Consider the following 17,599-nt stretch of genomic DNA (forward strand, 5'->3'; position numbering starts at 1 on the left):
CCCCTTATATTTGAAATGTGCACTGTAGAGAACTGGGCTTCATCTAGATCATAAATTTGAAGAGATGAAAACACACTGTTACTTCAATCAGAAGGATCAGAGGCACCCAAACCCACAACGAAAAATGTATGGCACTTTTATTGATAAATATCATTGTGTTTATAAAAGAGACATTAACCAAAACAAAGAGACACCCCACTGATGCGCAAAGAAAAAATCTTTGCACTCCATATAACTGACAAGGGACTGATCACAAAGATATACAAAGAACTCGCACAACTCAACAAAAACAAAGTAAAACTCCAGACAAGAAATAGGCAGAAGAACTTAAAAGACACTTCTCCTGGAAATGCAAATGGCCAACAGGCATATGAAAAAATGTTCAACATCCCTTATCATCAGGGAAATGCAAATCAAAACCACAATGAGATACCACCTTACACCAGTAAGAATGGCACATATCAAAAAAACAAGCAACAACAAATGTTGGCGAGGATGTGGAGAAAAAGGAACTCTCCTACATTGCTGGTGGGAGTGAAAACTGGTCCAACCACTGTGGAGAGCTGTATAGAGGTTCCTCAATCTGTTAAAAATGGAGCTACCATATGACCTGGCAATTTCACTCATAGGGATCTACCCAAAGGATACAAAACCATTGATTCAAAAGAGCACCTGTACCCCTATGTATATTGCAGCACTATTTACAATAGGTAAAACCTGCAAACAACCCAAATGTCCAAAAATGGATAACTGGGGCCTCCCCTGGTGGTGCAGCGGTTGAGCGCTGGGCTGCGGAGCTGCCCACAACCTCTGCAGTGCCAGCTCTGATTCCCAGCCACTGGCAAGGGTCCCACACGGCACGACAGACCTCTCCTGCCGTCCACTGCTCCCCTCAGCAGTGTATTTCGTCAGTCTGTCTGTTTTGCTCCCTGCTCTGGCTCTGGTGAATTTTCTCACCCTCCTGTGCTTCTGACTGTACCCAGTGCTTGTATAAATAAATAAATAAATCTTTTTAAAAAAAAAGTTAAAAAAAATAGATGACTGATCAAGAAGATGTGCTATATATACACAATGGAATACTATTCAGCAATCAAAAAAAGATAAATTAATGCCATTTGCAGCAACATGGATGAACTAGAAGGAATTATGCTCAGTGATATAAGTCAGAAGGAAAAAGAAAAATATAGGATGGTTTCACTTATCGGAGGAATATAGGGGAATGAAGTAAGACATCAGGGGAAAAAAATTAATAACAATACAAAACACAAAAAAAAAACAAACAAAAACAAGAAGACAATTATAAACCAGATACATCCTGCACAGGAGGGGGAAGGAACACGGGGAGCGAGGAGTACAGGGGACTGAGGTGATGGTGCACAGGTGAATTGGTGGAGGAAATTCTATAAGGATTACACCTGAGTGGTGGGGGGAAGCAAATATTGTTTAAAAATGAACAATGATGTAAAATATACATAAATAAGTAATTTTTTGAAATAGCAATGTCTTTAAATACATGTAAATAATACTGGAGATGCACAAGCACTTTCTCCTTATTTTAGCCCAGAGAAGCAGAACTCAAGGAGGTTCTGTCAGAGAGTGACTGGTTCAGGATTATTGAGTTGGTGATGTAGCTGCTTTGGTGAATGTTTCATGCTCCGCACAGCAGCTCCACATCCCAGGTTCCTGCAAAGCAGCTCATCTTCCTTCAGGCCCAGTGTAAAGTATATGTCTGGTCCTCTCCCCTTGGTACTACGCCCGTACTCTTGTCTCATAAGGGTGACCCCACTTTCCAATGCAGCCAATGTGAAAGAGAGACATCACCTGAGTCATAGGTGGGATCTCAGGTCTAACCTGAGGAATCTGTTCTCTGCATCCAAACCTGAGTTGGGAGAGCCACAGTTTTGCACACCTCACCTTCAGCTTAGCGTTATTTTGGTCAGAGGACATTCCCCTCTCACTATTAGGCCTTAGGATTTGGTTTTCTCTAGAGAAGCGAGGGAGCAAGGGTGACCTGATTGGTTGTCACCACCTTTCTTTCCTTATTCCTTCCCCTCTGACCAAGATGTCTCCTCTGTCCTCCCTGCAGCTGTGACTCATCTGCTTCAAAACCAACTCTCAAGGCCTCTGACCAGCAGCCGCGCCTGCCTCTGATCCTTCTGGGTCTTCATCTACGTCTCCAAGCTCTGACTGTTCTGTTGGAACGGAGCACTGGGTGCCTGAGATGTGGGAAATGTTTCCACAAGATGTGGCATTTGGCCACCAGGGAGCCACAAAGACGAGGTATCTTCTTTGAACACAAAACTCATCCTCCACCTTGGGACAATGCGCTGCTCTGCACCTTGAAAGCCAGAGGTGGTCATGGTGACCTTCCCCTCAAAGGCAAAAGGGCACGGAGAGTGGGTCATGGGGAGTCCAGAAATGGGCCAAGATTCAGCCTTTAATTGGGAAATGATGAAATGGAGACAGGGCAGCTTCAGAGGAGGCATCTCCAAACTCAGCACAGGTTTGCTACCTGGGTAGAGAGAGGCCATATTGAGATGCCCCTTCATATTGTTTGATTCAAAATACAATTGTCATTTCAGAGCTTGCCAATTTCCACGAACTGTTCTAAGTGCTGGGAATGTGAATTATAATAAATCAAGTTCTTTTCTCTTCAGGAGGTTACATGTAGAAGAGGAAAAATAACCAGTACACAGATTTAAGACTTTTGAAAAGATTAGGAGATGCCTCGACAGCAAAATGCAAGGAGGGTGCTTCAGAAGGCCATTTTTTATATGAATCAACCCCACCTCAGGCAAAATGAAAGTTGTGGTCAGATACATCCTTGTCTGTCTTCATGCTGTAAAGAAACCCATGTCCTCAGGCACAGATGGCATCTCCACACACCCCTGCATCCTCATGCTGCTCAGGGAACCCCTTATGTGTCTTCTCAGCTCCCCAGCATTCCCCTCCCTCCTAGCTACATTAAATTGCTTCCTACTCCTTTTTATAAAATTTTTTTTATTTTTTATATATTTCTTACATCTTTTTTCATTTTTGCACAATGTATGCATTTTCATCTTGGTTATATTCCCCATATAATTGCACCCCACTTATTTTGACCCCATTGCCTCCTCTCCCCTCATCCCTGTAGTGTGTCTCTGGTTTATAGCTCCCTGTTGATTTTGATTTTTGTTTATTATAGTTATTCTTTTTCCTGGTCTCTTATTTAGGTTTCTAAATTCCTGCTATGAGTGAGACCATCCAGTATTTTTCTTTTTCTTCTGACTTATTCACTGAGCATGATCCCTTCCAGCTCCATCCATGTTGCTGCAAAATTGCATGTGTTTATTTTTTTGAATGCTGAGAATATTCCATTGTGTATATGTACCGCATCTTCTTGATCCAGTCATCTATTTTTGGGCATTTGGGTTGTTTCCATAGCTTAGCTATTGTAAATAGTGCTGCTATAAACATAGGCATGCAGGTGCCCTATGGAATTAATGTTTGTGTCCTTTGGGTAAATACCTAGGAGTGGAATTGCTGGATCATAAGGAAGCTCTATCTTTAGTTAGTTGAGGAATCTCCACACAGCTCTCCATAATGGCTGGACCAGTTTGCACTCCCACCAGCAGTGCAGGAGAGTTCCTTTTTCTCCACACTCTCATCAACATTTGTTGTTGCTAATTTTTTTTAATATGTGCAATTCTCACTGATGTGAGATGGTATCTATAGTAGTTTTGATTTGCATTTCCCTGATTACAAGTGATGTTGAACATTTTTTCATATGCCTGTTAGCCATTTGCATTTCCTCTTTGGAGAAGTTTCTTTTTAGTTCTTTTGCCCATTTTTTGACTGGATTATTTTCTTTGTTTTTGTTGAGTCTTATCAGCTCTTTATAGATTTTTGTGATTAGTCCTTTATCGTTAGTGTGTGTGCAAAAATGTTCTCCCAGTCGGTGGGGTTTCTCCTCGTTTGATTATTGTCTCTTTTGCTGTGCAGAAGCTCTTTAATTTGATGTAGTCCCAGCTGTTTATCTTTGCCTTCACTATCACTGCTTTGGGTGATGTGTCTGTAAAGATGTCTTTGAGGTGCATGTCATGTAGTGTTTGCTTCCTACTCCTTAAAAAATTTGTTTGTCCCCTCAATCCATTCTTCTCAAATACCCAAATGCAATTTATTTTGGGGCAATGGTATAAAATAAATCTATGTAATTTCTTTCCAAAAAACACACAGACTAACATTTTATTTCCATCACTATTGACTTGTCAGTGCATGGCTAATGGCTACTTAACCTCCAAATTTGAGTTTACACAAGTGTCTTGAAAGAAAATAGAGTATATTTTCCAGTAGCAATGAGTGAGAATCTATGACCCCCAAGTTTTTCATCCACAGCTTTTTGGTTTTACTGGCAAAAGAACTATGAATATTTATGCTTAAGTTTATAAAGGAGACATGAAATTTGGCACATCCATACAATTCTCTGATTTGTTCAGTGATAACCCCTGGATCTCTAGAGCTCTTACTAACCCAGTAAAAACCAGATCTCGCACTATCCATATAGAAACTATTAACCAGGGAAAGTGCATCCTCATTCTGTTCCTCCCAATAATAGTCTCACTGTACAAAAGGAGTTAGTGTGGAGATTTACATAAGTTTACTCTTGCAAAAAGTAAATTTTGAAAGAATCATGAGTAGGTTTTAATCAGGATGATAATAGATTAAGTTCTTTTGTCAGGTAAGACCAATGCAGAACGAAGGATGAGCAGTTTCTTCAGAAGTAAAGGACGCTCATCATTCACAGAAGCTTTGTGCCCTCGGGAATATGGAGAGAAGGAATATGTCTCAGACCTCTCTGACCCATCTTTCTCTGCTGTCGCAACAGACACCAGCCTCCTAGGAACTTTCCATTCCCTCAGCCCCTGAAAATGCACTGACCATACCTGAGCAGATGACTCCTGCATCCTCGGTATGTTCGCAGATGTGTTCCCCCCAGCCCTGGGACTGGCACTTCCACACATGGGACTCCGTTCCTGTGCACTGCAGATCACTCAGCCAGATGGGTCCTGATCCCTCCCCGAAGTGAGCAAAGACTGTGGCCTCCAGCGCCTCTCCGCAGTCCAGCTGTCTGCACACCACGTGGGCATCAGGCAGGTCCCAGTAATCATCACAGATGGTGCCCCAGGATCCCTGGTGAAGGATCTCCACTCTGCCAGCGCAGTGATGGCCTCCGTCCACCAGGCGGAGCTGCGGGCTGTCTGCGGAGAGAGTCAGGTCAAGGTGGGGGGCGACATGTAACCCGGAAGAGGAAGGCTGCCCTGGTCCTGGGGGCCCTTGGCCTGAGCAAATGGCAGTGCCCCCCTCTGAGGCTGCAGAGCCTGCTGGTGGAGACGCTGTGCTTGCACTCGGCAGCACCTCAATTCCTACAGCAACAAGCAGCACAATAGAGTTGAAAATAGGAAAGAACAGGAGAAAGGGAGCTGAAAACAACTAGTGAGCAGTCGGAGAGAGCAGGTGTGACCAGGTCCCGTCAGAGGAACCCTGATGTAGAGTCTACACGGCATCTGACATGGTGTCCCGAGATGTCAGAATCTCTGCCCTGAGCAATTAAATGAGTGCAGAGTGGCTGTAGAGGCTTACTAGCTGGTGGATTCCTTATAAATTACACCCATTTCCATGCTGTCGAATAAAGGGAACTGTTGGGAGCTTATCAGAATCCTCTGGAGGCAGCCAGGAGACCCGTTCCAGTCAGAGCTGTTCTTGCCATAACTCACAGCTGAAGAATGAAAGGACCATGAGACAGGCCACGATTTACCCAGAATATTTCATTTATGATTCTAAGCTCCAGAATGAACTTCTCTTTGAGTAGACGGGGCCACCTCACTGGAGAGATGATGGAGATGAGACTAACATGGCCAGAGACACTGGGTATCACACATCTGCTTCTTCCCTGAGACAGTATAATCTCTACTTGAACTTCATGTCAGGAATTGCTATTATTCAAAATTTGGAGTTATTCAGAGTATAGGAGAAAATATAATGTATTGCTAACCCCACCACAGAGTAGAATCAGGTTATATTTCTGAGCTGAAAACACTCAAACAGATTTGACTTTTCTGTCATTTTCAGTTGCTGTATTATTATTTTCTCCTTTTTATATACAAAAAAAATTGCACTGAGGAGTTCAATAATGTGTCATTATTGCAATTTAAGTAAGGAGGATGAAATAGAGAATAAAACCTAGAACTTCTAAAAATAAAATAAAAAATAAATAAAATAAAAAATGGGGGAGTTGTAGGTTTTATTCTCCATTCCATGACTGACTTAAAGTAAGCGCTGGCGCTCAAGTGTGATATAGGTATTCTTGAGGGCCATGCCCACAGTGCAGGTTTTGTTGCAAATATTTTCCCAGTGTACATGTTGTTCAGGATAGGAGGCCAAAGAGCTGTGTCAAAATTCTTGGAAAGCAGAGTGGCTATTCCTTTATTCACTTGGTGCAGAGCTACCAAAATATCCAGGCTCTCAGCTGAATTCTGAGATCCCAGAATGCCCTTACCACAGGCACAGAGACAAGCAGAGGTAGACTGATGTCACCCAAACTGCCAGCAAGGGTTATCCCAGCTCAGGTCTGGGTTACAGTTAGATATCTGGGTGCTCAGCAGCCCCTACTCCGCCTGCCTAGCTAAACAGGAGATGATACTTCCAGGTGACAGAAAAGATATCTAGAGCTTCTATTTTATCATACACAATTTTTAATATTAAATATAAAGTGAGATTTGAGCCCATGTAGAAAGATGGGCTCACATGACATAGTGAAAAGGAAAGCAATATAAGAAAAGTTAGAAACACACATAGCATATGAGAGTTTTAACTATGATTCATGAATTTAGTAAAAAAAAGGGGGGGGAAGAAGACAAAAACAGTTAAAATGAAAAGAACTTAACATAGAATTGTAAATATATTAAAGATATCAAAGTAACAGTTGCCAACTGAAGAGGAGGACAGACAGAGACAGAGAACAGTGAAGTTATATTTGAAGAGATAATGGTTGAGAATTTTTAAAAAATGATGAAAGCTGTAGCTCACATTTTCAAGAAGCTCAGAGAATACCAAGGAAGATATGAAAAGCCCAACACCTTGTAAAGCTGATAAAAATTATAGCAAAAGAGGAATATCATTGTTTAATTTTAAAAATAGAAGGCCTAAAAATGGAGAGAAAGGGCATGTAGAGCTGGTGAGCCAATTAAGAGTAAATGGCACACATCCTACCAAAAGCAATATACAGATTCAATGCTATTCCAATCAAAATCTCAATGGCATTCTTCAAAGAAATAGAACAATTATTGATGAAATTCATATGGAATCACCAAAAACCCCGAATAGCCAAAGCTCTACTGAAAAAAAAAAGAAGGAATGGAGGCATCACACTCCCAGACTTCAAACTATACTACAAAGCCATAATCATCAAAACTGCATGGTATTGAACAAAGAACAGACATACAGACCAATGGAATCGAATAGAAAATCCAGAAATAAACCCACAGATTTATGGTCAACTAATCTTTGACAAAGGAGCAAAGACTATGCATTGGAGCAAAGAAAGTTTGTTCAATAAATGGTGCTGGGAAAACTGGGTCACTACATGCAAAAGAATGAAGCTTGACCACTACCTCACACCATACACAAAAATCAACTCAAATGGATTAAAGAACTAGACATAAGACCTGAAACCATAAAATACATAGAAGGAAATATAGGCGAAACACTACGGGATTTGCACATCAAAGACATCTTTACAGACACATCACCCAAAGCAGTGATAGTGAAGACAAAGATAAACAGCTGGGACTACATCAAATTAAAGAGCTTCTGCACAGCAAAAGAGACAATAACAAAAACAAAGAGAAACCCCACCGACTGGGAGAACATTTTTGCACCCAACACTAATGATAAAGGACTGATCACAAAAATCTGCAAAGAGCTGATGAGACTCAGCAACAACAAAGAAAATAATCCAGTCAAAAAATGGGCAGAAGAGCTAAAAAGAAACTTCTCTGAAGAGGAAATGCAAATGGCCAACAGACATATGAAAAAATGTTCAACATCACTTGTCATCAGGGAAATGCAAATCAAAACTACCATGAGATACCATCTCACACCAGTGAGAATGGCACATATTAAAAAACTAGCAACAACAAATGTTGGCGAGGGTGCGGAGAAAAGGAACTCTTCTGCACTGTTGGTGGGAGTGCAAACTGGTCCAACCACTATGGAGAGCTGTGTGGAGATTTCTGGACCTACTAAACATAGAGCTCCATATGATCCAGCAATTCCACTCCTAGGTATTTACCCAAAGGACACAGAAACATCAATTCCAAAGAGCACCTGCATCCCTATGTTTATAGCAGCACTGTTTACAATAGCTAAGCTTTGGAAACAACCCAAATGCCCAAAAATAGATGACTGGATCAAGAAGATGTGGTACATATATACCATGGAATATTACTCAGCATTCAAAAAAGATAAACACATGCAATTTGCAGCAACATGGATGGCGCTGGAAGGGATCATGCTCAGCGAAATAAGCCAAAAAGAAAAAGAAAAATACCAGATGGTCTCACTCATAGCAGGAATCTAGAAAACTTAAATAAGGGACCAGGAAAATGAATATAAGAAAGTGAAAATCAAAATCAACAAAAAACTATGAACCAGAGACACTTTTTGGGTGGGGGCGGGAGGGGAAGGATTGGGGTCAGAATGGGGCGTTTGCTATTGTATGGGGAATATAAAAATAAAATTTATATTAAAAAAAATAATAAAATTAAAAATTAAAAAGAAAAAAAAAGAGTAAATGGCACATATTAAAAATATCAGCATTGTTTAAAGTAAATGGATCAGATACTCAATTAAAAGCAAATCAAGATAAAACAACAAAATTCAAGTAAATGTTACCTGTCTAACATACAAAATAAAATGATGGAAAAATATATATACATTGTAAATATTATTTAAACACACATTGGATGAGTATACTTTAGACCAGATGAAAAGCGGTAGGTGACTGGGAAGATAAATCCAAATATTTCTGTCTCTGTGCTATGAGACAAGCCTCTTTAAAGCAGGGACTTCACATTCAGAAAGGATGACAGGGAGCAGCAGGTCCTGATTGCATGTGCCGAGCTCAGGGAAGACTCAGTGCTCTTTGGCACCTGACACCAGGGCTGCAATTAACAAGGCGATGGAACAACTCGTGTGCACTGATGCCTTAATATGTGAGCCTGTGCTTGAGTCATACGATCTTAAAAGATATTGTCTCTGAGGAGAAATCATGCTTGTCAAGTGAAGAGTGGTTTCTTCTTGATAAAATGTATTCATTGCTCTCAAGCCAGAGAGGACGAATGGAAACAGCACCAACTGTGTATTTCATTTTCAGAATGCACTCTACCCCTAATAACTTGCAAAGTCTGCTGTCCTCACAAAGGGTCATATTGCTAGGAATGGAAGATTCAGGAAATGTAAGAGAGGAGCAGACTCCTATTGAGAAGAGAATTTCCCAAAGAAGAGAGCAAGAGATGGAGACTTCTGAGTGGAGAAAGTTGAAATCAGGAGGAAACAGGGAACTGGGAAGGAGTGGAGAGGGAGGAGCATCTAGAGCAGCCAGGCCCAAGGCCCACACCTGAGAGGCTGGCTGACAAGGATGTGCCAAATCATTGTCACAGCAGGGCCCAACCTTGATATCTTAGACTCTGCTGGACAGGGCCAAGGGGAGAACAGATGTCATGCAGGGCTTGGCAGTACTGCCAGGGAAACTACACCTAAGGACATTCACAAGCACAGGGCTCGTCCTCAACAGCAGACCCTTAGGATGTCACATTCATGATTGAGACCCCACTTGGGCGGTGAACCCTGACCAAGATGGAATATCCTGAACTCATAGGCCACAGCCCTCTGCCTGCAGCGCTCATCTCAGTCCACCCTGGGACACCCACATTTGGAGCCAATTTTCTGCTGCCCTGGGGTTGAGGACCATGGAGCCAACAGGTAGGAAGGGAAACACCACAGCATAGAGACAGAGTCCTGCCAGCACCCAGTGCTGGGGAAATGGCAGTAAAGCAGAAAAACGTTTGAGATGTGGGTTTGTGGGGAAGAAAAAAGCACCTCAAATTTAGACTTTGATTGCAGGTGCAAGGTTATCTGGGGGTGTAATTAAAGTTTCTATTGGGAGGGTTTTCTTTAAAGGCATCCATATCTGCCCTCATCATAGACACCAAAACACATATCACCATCACCACCACTTCCACCACAATCCAGCCATCTGACTAGAGTATGATTCTGTGTAGTCCTTTCTAGAAAGGTACTTCCACAGGCAGGCATGCTCCTGCTCACACATTTATCTTTCACATGCACTTTTAACTTCCCTTTCACCTCTCTTTCTCTCTCCCTCTCCCTCTCATCCTTAAGCTAAAGGAGCAGAAACTGAGAATCATGTTGGGGAGACACAGTACAGAGTGCAGGCAGGAATCTCAAAGATGCAGCCTCAGGAAGTCTCTCTCATAATCCAATACAGGAAAACTGGGAAGTCATCAGACATTTTCATTGTTTTAGATGTCATTGGGGAGGGCTGAACACAGATTCTGGTTAATCTGACAACGAGCTTTGAATATGGGCAACATCTCACAACTGAACTTGAAAAGCAGAGCCCCCAAGGAAAAAAAAAATGAACATTCGCCGTCACTAAATATCACAGTGGGACAAAACCAAGTGGTTAACAAAGAGGAGTTGCCTTTGCAATCCCAGAGCTCACCCCCAGAGCCTGAAAACTGACCCAGTGTCTCTGCTGATCTTACGGAGGGAGGCTCTGCTTACCTTGGGCGCTCACTAGGACAGCGGAGAGGAGAACAGCAAGTCCTGGGAGAAAGAAGCATCCGTTCATGGTAGTCCTGAGCCTCATGCTATCAGGAAACTGCCTCAGTGTCCCCAAATATACAAAGAAGCCCTCAGTCCTTACTGGGGGCTCCCACTCCCAGGAGGGGCTTATATAGTCCCACCCCCTGACTTTGCCATCTTCCGGAGCCAATAGAAACCCTGTTGAACATCATCCCTGCATCAAACACTCCATAAATGGAAACTTTCTGAGGTTCAAACCCCAATTAGATGCTCTATCTTAACTGTCTCCTTATAAGAGAGAAGAAGTTTTCTGACATCAGGTGTCATCTGGCTCCAGGGCGGACACAGAAAGATAAATTAAAGAAACATGCGTGACTCTTTCTCCAGCCCATGCACCCAAGTAAAGAAGACTTTTGGTTAATGCAGCCTATGTCTCCTGCGTCAATTGACCAACATGTTCTGGCTCTAAAGAAACAAGAAGCATCTAACAGTAAGAACAAAAAGCCAGGTGGTTAGAAAACTGGGATTAGAATAATAAATTCTAGGGGAAAAAAGAAGTTGAGATTGGCATTAAAGGAACATGGTCATTAGCCTCATGGGTGAGGCTCCCCTTTTTCCACTTCATCCCCATTTCACACTGTGGCAATCTGCACCTGGCAGCCCAGTCTGTATTGGTTAGTAAGGGGGTGCCCTTCTCCAGGTTCCTCGTGGCCAACATTTCAGTCCCTCTGCCTCCCCTTCCTCCTTCCATTCTCATATGAGCCTCTTAGTCAACTTTCTTATTCTCTCTGGCCTCCGTGAGGCCAAATAAGATGGTGCCATTGCAGTGCTTGGAAATGGGATCCATTGCACACAAATTGCTTGAGCTCATCCTTGCTGTCAACAAAACAGAGTTCATTATTTTTTCATTTAACAACTATTTTCATTAAAATATAAGTGATAAGTGTCATTGTGTCTATTGAATGTGTATGTATGATACATTTGTATATGTTTCATCTATGGATTAGTGCACACATGGGTTCACACATTCCTGTGTATCACACACACATCTATGCACAGTTTGGAGTGTTTAATGCTTGCTCTTTTATTTTCATTCTATTTATAGTGTTTATTTATAAGCCAAGTTCTTAATTTTAATAAATTAATAAATGCTGTATATCAAATTTTTCTCTTACACTAATTACTTCTCATGTGCTTAAAAGAGGACAGTTTACCATAGATTGCTTCCTGCATGCATGTGACTTTGGAGCATATTGACCACCTTATTGAAAAGAAACTGAAGCGACTAGAAGCTGGGCCTCCACCACTGGGAGGAATAGTCCACTCAAAGTTTACTCTCCTTCTGTGGGAGGAGGGTTCTGGGTAACAAGCTCCTCCTCCTTGGCCAACTCTAAATTACACTAGATTTTCCGAATCCTGATTTTCCAAGCAAAATCTCAGCTGAGGTTTTCAGTGTCTGAGTTGTAAGGTTGAGTTGACAAAGGATTCAATGGGAAGGAGGCTCAGCCCTGCTCTTTGCTTCTCTCTGAGATTCTGGCTCCAAAATCCTCACAGCCTTTGGAGCTCTGCAACACTTTCAGACACTATCGGTATATTTCCACTTTTCTAGATCATTATCAGTGTCTGGCTTAAAATAGAAACTTTGCCATTGTCAGAGACAGAATATTCCATACAGAAGGTAAATGCTAATATTATGATGCCATGACTACCCCATCACAGCATTCATCTCACACCTTCCTCTAGGTTATTATGTAGTTTAAAATTCAGTTTTCTGTTCTTCAGCTCCACTAACCCTCTGAACACACAGAAAACCAGACCCACGCACTGCCCCTGTGCAACCACTCCCCAGCTGCACCAGCAGACCCGCCAGCCTCAGAGAAGGTCACAGTGAACTGCTCAGGTGAGGGGAACCCAGGTTAGAGGGCCCATTAGCCTGACTCTTTCTCCTCAGACAACACACAGCTCCACCTGGTGGATGGAAGCCATCACTGTGCCTGCAGAATGGCATTACTTCAGGAGGGCTCCTTGAGCCCTAGTCTGTGATGATGACTGGGACGTGTATGACACCCTCATGGTGTGCAGACACCTGGGCTGTGGAGAGGTGCTCAATGCCATGGTGTCTGCTCACTTGGGGTGGGGAAGACAGGGAATCATTTGACTGGATGAAGTTTGTTGGAAGTGCAGGGACTCCTTTGACTGGGGTTAGGGAGCACAGGTGGCAGAGCAACTGTAAGCTGGAGGACTGCAACACATTGTCTTAAAAAATAACATCTGGGAAGCATCATCTGACAATATCTTTCAGTAACGCTTGTTAATGTAGGAAAATCTTTGAAATATGTAGTCTTAATCAAAAAATATAGAGTTGGATCATTTTTCTTGCTCATACACATCAAAATGAAATATATGGCCCTGGAAAAGACCCCATAGAACATGGAGTGAATGGATCCTCCATTTAGCAGCCATCAGACTCTCAGGTGAATGGGTATTTAGCTCTTACCTAGAAACCCTTTTACTGTGTTTTCACCTGATCACCTCCTGTGCCTTTAGATCCGTCAACTCATAGGCCTGGTGCCCCAGGTGAGGGTTACGCTGATGCTGAAGATGTGCCAGTGCCTAAGGCCCCTCCTGCATCTGTGCTGAGTGAGGAGGAAGTTCCCTCACAATCTACACATATTTTGCTTTGCCCAGATTCACAAATGCTCCAGATGTCACTCTTATTTAGACAAGGGACTCTAACTTGGTCCCTGCTGCCAGGAGACTGACATGTTTAGAGAATGCTGACCAGCTCCATATTGCTGGCCCCAAAATGACTGTAAGGAGACTGAAGAGAGAAGCCGAGCTCCACATGTGGGCAGCCTGATGGACTCAGCTCAGGGCTTTGTGTCTCTAATATAGCTAGTGTTTTCCAAATTTTGACTTAAGATAGTGTATGGGGGCTTTTGACCGATACTTACACCTACAGGTTGTGCATTTTAGAAGTCTTCCATTATTTCATGGGCATTCTTGGTAGTATATATCTTATTTCCAAAATTATTTTTTATTATAAATTTTATTTTTATATTCCCCATACAATTGCGACCCCCTTATTTTGACCCCAATTCCTCCTTTCCCCGCCCCCCACCCCCCAAAAAGTGTCTCTGGTTCATAGTTGTTTGTTGATTTTGATTTTCACTTTCTTATAGTTATTCTTTTTCCTGGTCCCTTATTTAAGTTTTCTAGATTCCTGCTATGAGTGAGACCATCTGGTATTTTTCTTTTTCTTTCTGGCTTATTTCACTGAGCATGATCCCTTCCAGCTCCATCCATGTTGCTGCAAATTGCATGTGCTTATCTTTTTTGAATGCTGAGTAATATTCCATGGTGTATATGTACTACATCTTCTTGATCCAGTCATCAATTTTTGGGCATTTGGGTTGTTTCCAAAGCTTAGCTATTGTAAACAGTGCTGCTATAAACATAGGGGTGCAGGTGCTCTTTGGAATTGATGTTTCTGTGTCCTTTGGGTAAATACCTACGAGTGGAATTGCTGGATCATATGGAAGCTCTATGTTTAGTAGGTCCAGAAATCTCCACACAGCTCTCCATAGTGGTTGGACCAGTTTGCACTCCCACCAACAGTGCAGAAGAGTTCCTTTTTCTCCACACCCTTGCCAACATTTGTTGTTGCTAGTTTTTTTAATATGTGCCATTCTCACTGGTGTAAGATGGTATCTCACGGTAGTTTTGATTTGCATTTTCCTGATTACAAATGATGTTGAACATTTTTTCATATGCCTGTTGGCCATTTGCATTTCCTCTTCCGAGAAGTTTCTTTTTAGCTCTTCTGCCCATTTTTTGACTGGTTTATTTTCTTTGTTTTTGTTGAGTCTCATCAGCTCTTTGTAGATTTTTGTGATCAGTCTTTTATCATTAGTGTTGTGTGCAAAAATGTTCTCCCAGTTGGTGGGGTTTCTCTTTGTTTTGGTTATTGTCTCTTTTGCTGTACAGAAGCTCTTTAATTTGATGTAGTCCCAGCTGTTTATCTTTGCCTTCACTATCACTGCTTTGGGTGATGTGTCTGTAAAGATGTCTTTGAGGTGCATATCATGTAGTGTTTCGCCTATATTTCTTTCTATGTATTTCATGGTTTCAGGTCTTATGTCTAGTTCTTTAATCCATTTTGAGTTGGTTTTTGTGTATGGTGTGAGGTAGTAGTCAAGCTTCATTCTTTTGCATGTAGCGACCCAGTCAAAATTAGTTATTTTTAAAAGACAATAAAATGTTGGTGAACTATACTGAAGGTAGAATACTGGAAACATTCACTGTACTGGTCTGCAGATAACTGAATTTGAAAATGTTGCTCTAGCGAATAATGAAAGAGAAGTGGTTTCCAGACAGGAGAATTTCATTGTTTGACTTACCTATTTGCCTCACTCTAGCTCTGCCTCCCCTCCACTACCCAACACTCTTGATAAATTTCCAGTAAATAGGTGAGGATGATAGGGAAAGGGAAGGGTTCAAAGAAATACTGCAACTTAAAAAAGGTTTGAGGTGCCTCCCTAGTGGCCTGGGAGTTAAGTCTCAGCGCCATCACCATAATGGCCTGCGTTTGATCCCCAGCCAAGGAGCTAACCCACATGGCACAGCAGACCTCTCCTGTCTCACCCATTGCTCCCCTTAGCAATGGATTTCAGTAGATCTACCTGTTCTGCTCCTCAGTCTGTCTCTGGTGAATCCTCTCACCCCTAATCTTCTGGCCTATACCCCAGTTCTTCTATACAAAAATAAATAAAATCTTTTAAAAATATAAAAATCAAAAAGTTTTGCAATGGTGAGGTTCAATTGTTAGGCGTTTAAATAAATGTAGTCGGCTAAGGAAATAGAAAATAGTTGTTAATAAAAAAGATGGAAATGGGGCCTCCCTGGTGGCACAAGGGGTTACGATGCAACCCATGAAGCTATCCACAGCCACTGCAGCATGAGTTCGATCCCCAGCCAGGGAGCTACCCACATAGCAGCCGACCTCTCCTGTCCCGCTGCTCCCCTCAGCAGTGTATTTCAGTAGATCCACCTGTTCTGCTCCCCACGCTGTCTCTGGCGAATCCTCTCACCCACTGCATCTCTGGCTTGCATCCCAGCTCTTATATGCACAAATTTAAAAAAAAAAGAAGGAAACCATCAGGATTTAAGAACACTAGGATGTGCAATTCAATGGCAATTAGGGATGTTGGTGAATAACCAGAAAAGAGAAAGGGCCTTGTAGAAAGTAGATTTTTGACATTGATATTCCATAAATCTATGGGAAAAATTAGAAGAGTGGCAACCATTTCCCTCTTTCCTGACCCACCCATTCACTTTGAACCTCAACTCTGGGTTTAGTAGAGGAGGCATGGCATATTTTGGAATCTTCAGCTAGGTGTTTCCAATTTGCTATTACTGAGTAAACACTTAGTCCAGGGTCAGATTTCAGGTTTTTATACTATTCCAGAAAAGTGTGACATTGTCTGATTTTAAAGGAGACAAGTATATAGGATGAGGGACATGATACACGGATATTTCAACTGAGATTTCACATGCGGGAGGGGTGTGATTGAGACTGAATTGTCCTAGGTCAGTGAAGTGAATGATCTAGATTCTTAACAACACTTGTCTGTGAATCTCAAGGTATTTATTATGAAGATTTTCCTTTCATCACAGGCCAAGATAAAATCCTGCAGTAATGAAGAAGACAGAATTCTCATTTATTGGGGAAACAATATTACAGTGGAGTCTTTGAAGATTTATTTGATCCAAAAATGGTGCTACATGGTGCTAAGCTCAACATCATCACAGCCAGGGTCTTCTTGCCTCAGGACCAATGGGAGTCAGAGGCCTACAAGGTGAAGAGGAATCCGGTTTCAGTGGTGACAAGAAGAATCATTTGGTAGAAAGAGATGGGTGCAAATGGCTACAGAATATCTGTGGGATCCAGCAACTCTCTCAAAGGCTAGAACTACTTTATCCACTCAGCTACTCTGTGCAAAGTTATGTCTTGACCTGACACTTGGGAAGCACTGGGCCAATGATGGTGAGGAGTGGAGAAGAGAGTGAACTCTCACACCCATGTGGCCTGATTTCATAAGTAATGGAAGCAGGAGGTGACTCCCCTAGAATCCTCAGCACCTCAATATCAGCCCAAGCTTGACACAGAAGTCTTCAGGAGAACAATCTGGGTTCTCTGTCAGAAGCCAAAAGGGAGCAACTCAAACAAATCCCACAGCTCCCTGCTCCCCAGGCCCCACATGCTCACACATAAGCAGAAAGTCTAGACCTAAAGAAGAAGGTCTTCATCTGTCAACTGAAACAACTTGAGAAAACTGTCTCTTAGTTTCATTCTACAGCTGAGATTTTTATGACTCTAATTAAGGCCTTTGAACATCTGTATTAATAACAGTCAAGCCCAAATTTAAACATCTGGATATATGGTTCCCCTAAAAATTTTCCTAGCTTTCAAATTTAATTTACACTGCTATCAAAACATTTCAGATTACATCTCACAATCTGAAAAAGCCCCCAAATTTATTGTCAGATCATATATCTCAATTTGCAGTGTGAAGAAATAAGAATAAAGCCTCTGCCACTCATGCAGGAATGTCTGTATCGAGATGATGGAGGAAATAGACATGAGAACACAGTATGTGTCTCCTCTCAGAAGAGATGAAATAGACAATATCCAAGAGACACTTCATCCAGGTTTAAGAGGGTTCCAGATGTT

General features: G+C 42.0%; 1 protein-coding gene across 1 annotated transcript in view; it reads right to left on the reverse strand.

The window, feature by feature from the left end:
• The window catches only part of LOC119247022 (antigen WC1.1-like), an 81,878-nt gene that overhangs the window by 53,225 nt on the left and 11,054 nt on the right, over positions 1-17,599 (reverse strand). Inside the window, exon 11 of the mRNA XM_054696779.1 lies at positions 4,914-5,402. Within this exon, the coding sequence (XP_054552754.1) occupies positions 4,914-5,402 (489 nt within the window). The remainder of the gene's footprint in view (positions 1-4,913; positions 5,403-17,599) is intronic.

This window comes from Talpa occidentalis, unplaced genomic scaffold, assembly GCF_014898055.3.
Source record: "Talpa occidentalis isolate TD23 unplaced genomic scaffold, MPIMG_talOcc4v2.1 talOcc4.16, whole genome shotgun sequence".
Lineage (NCBI taxonomy): Eukaryota > Metazoa > Chordata > Mammalia > Eulipotyphla > Talpidae > Talpa > Talpa occidentalis.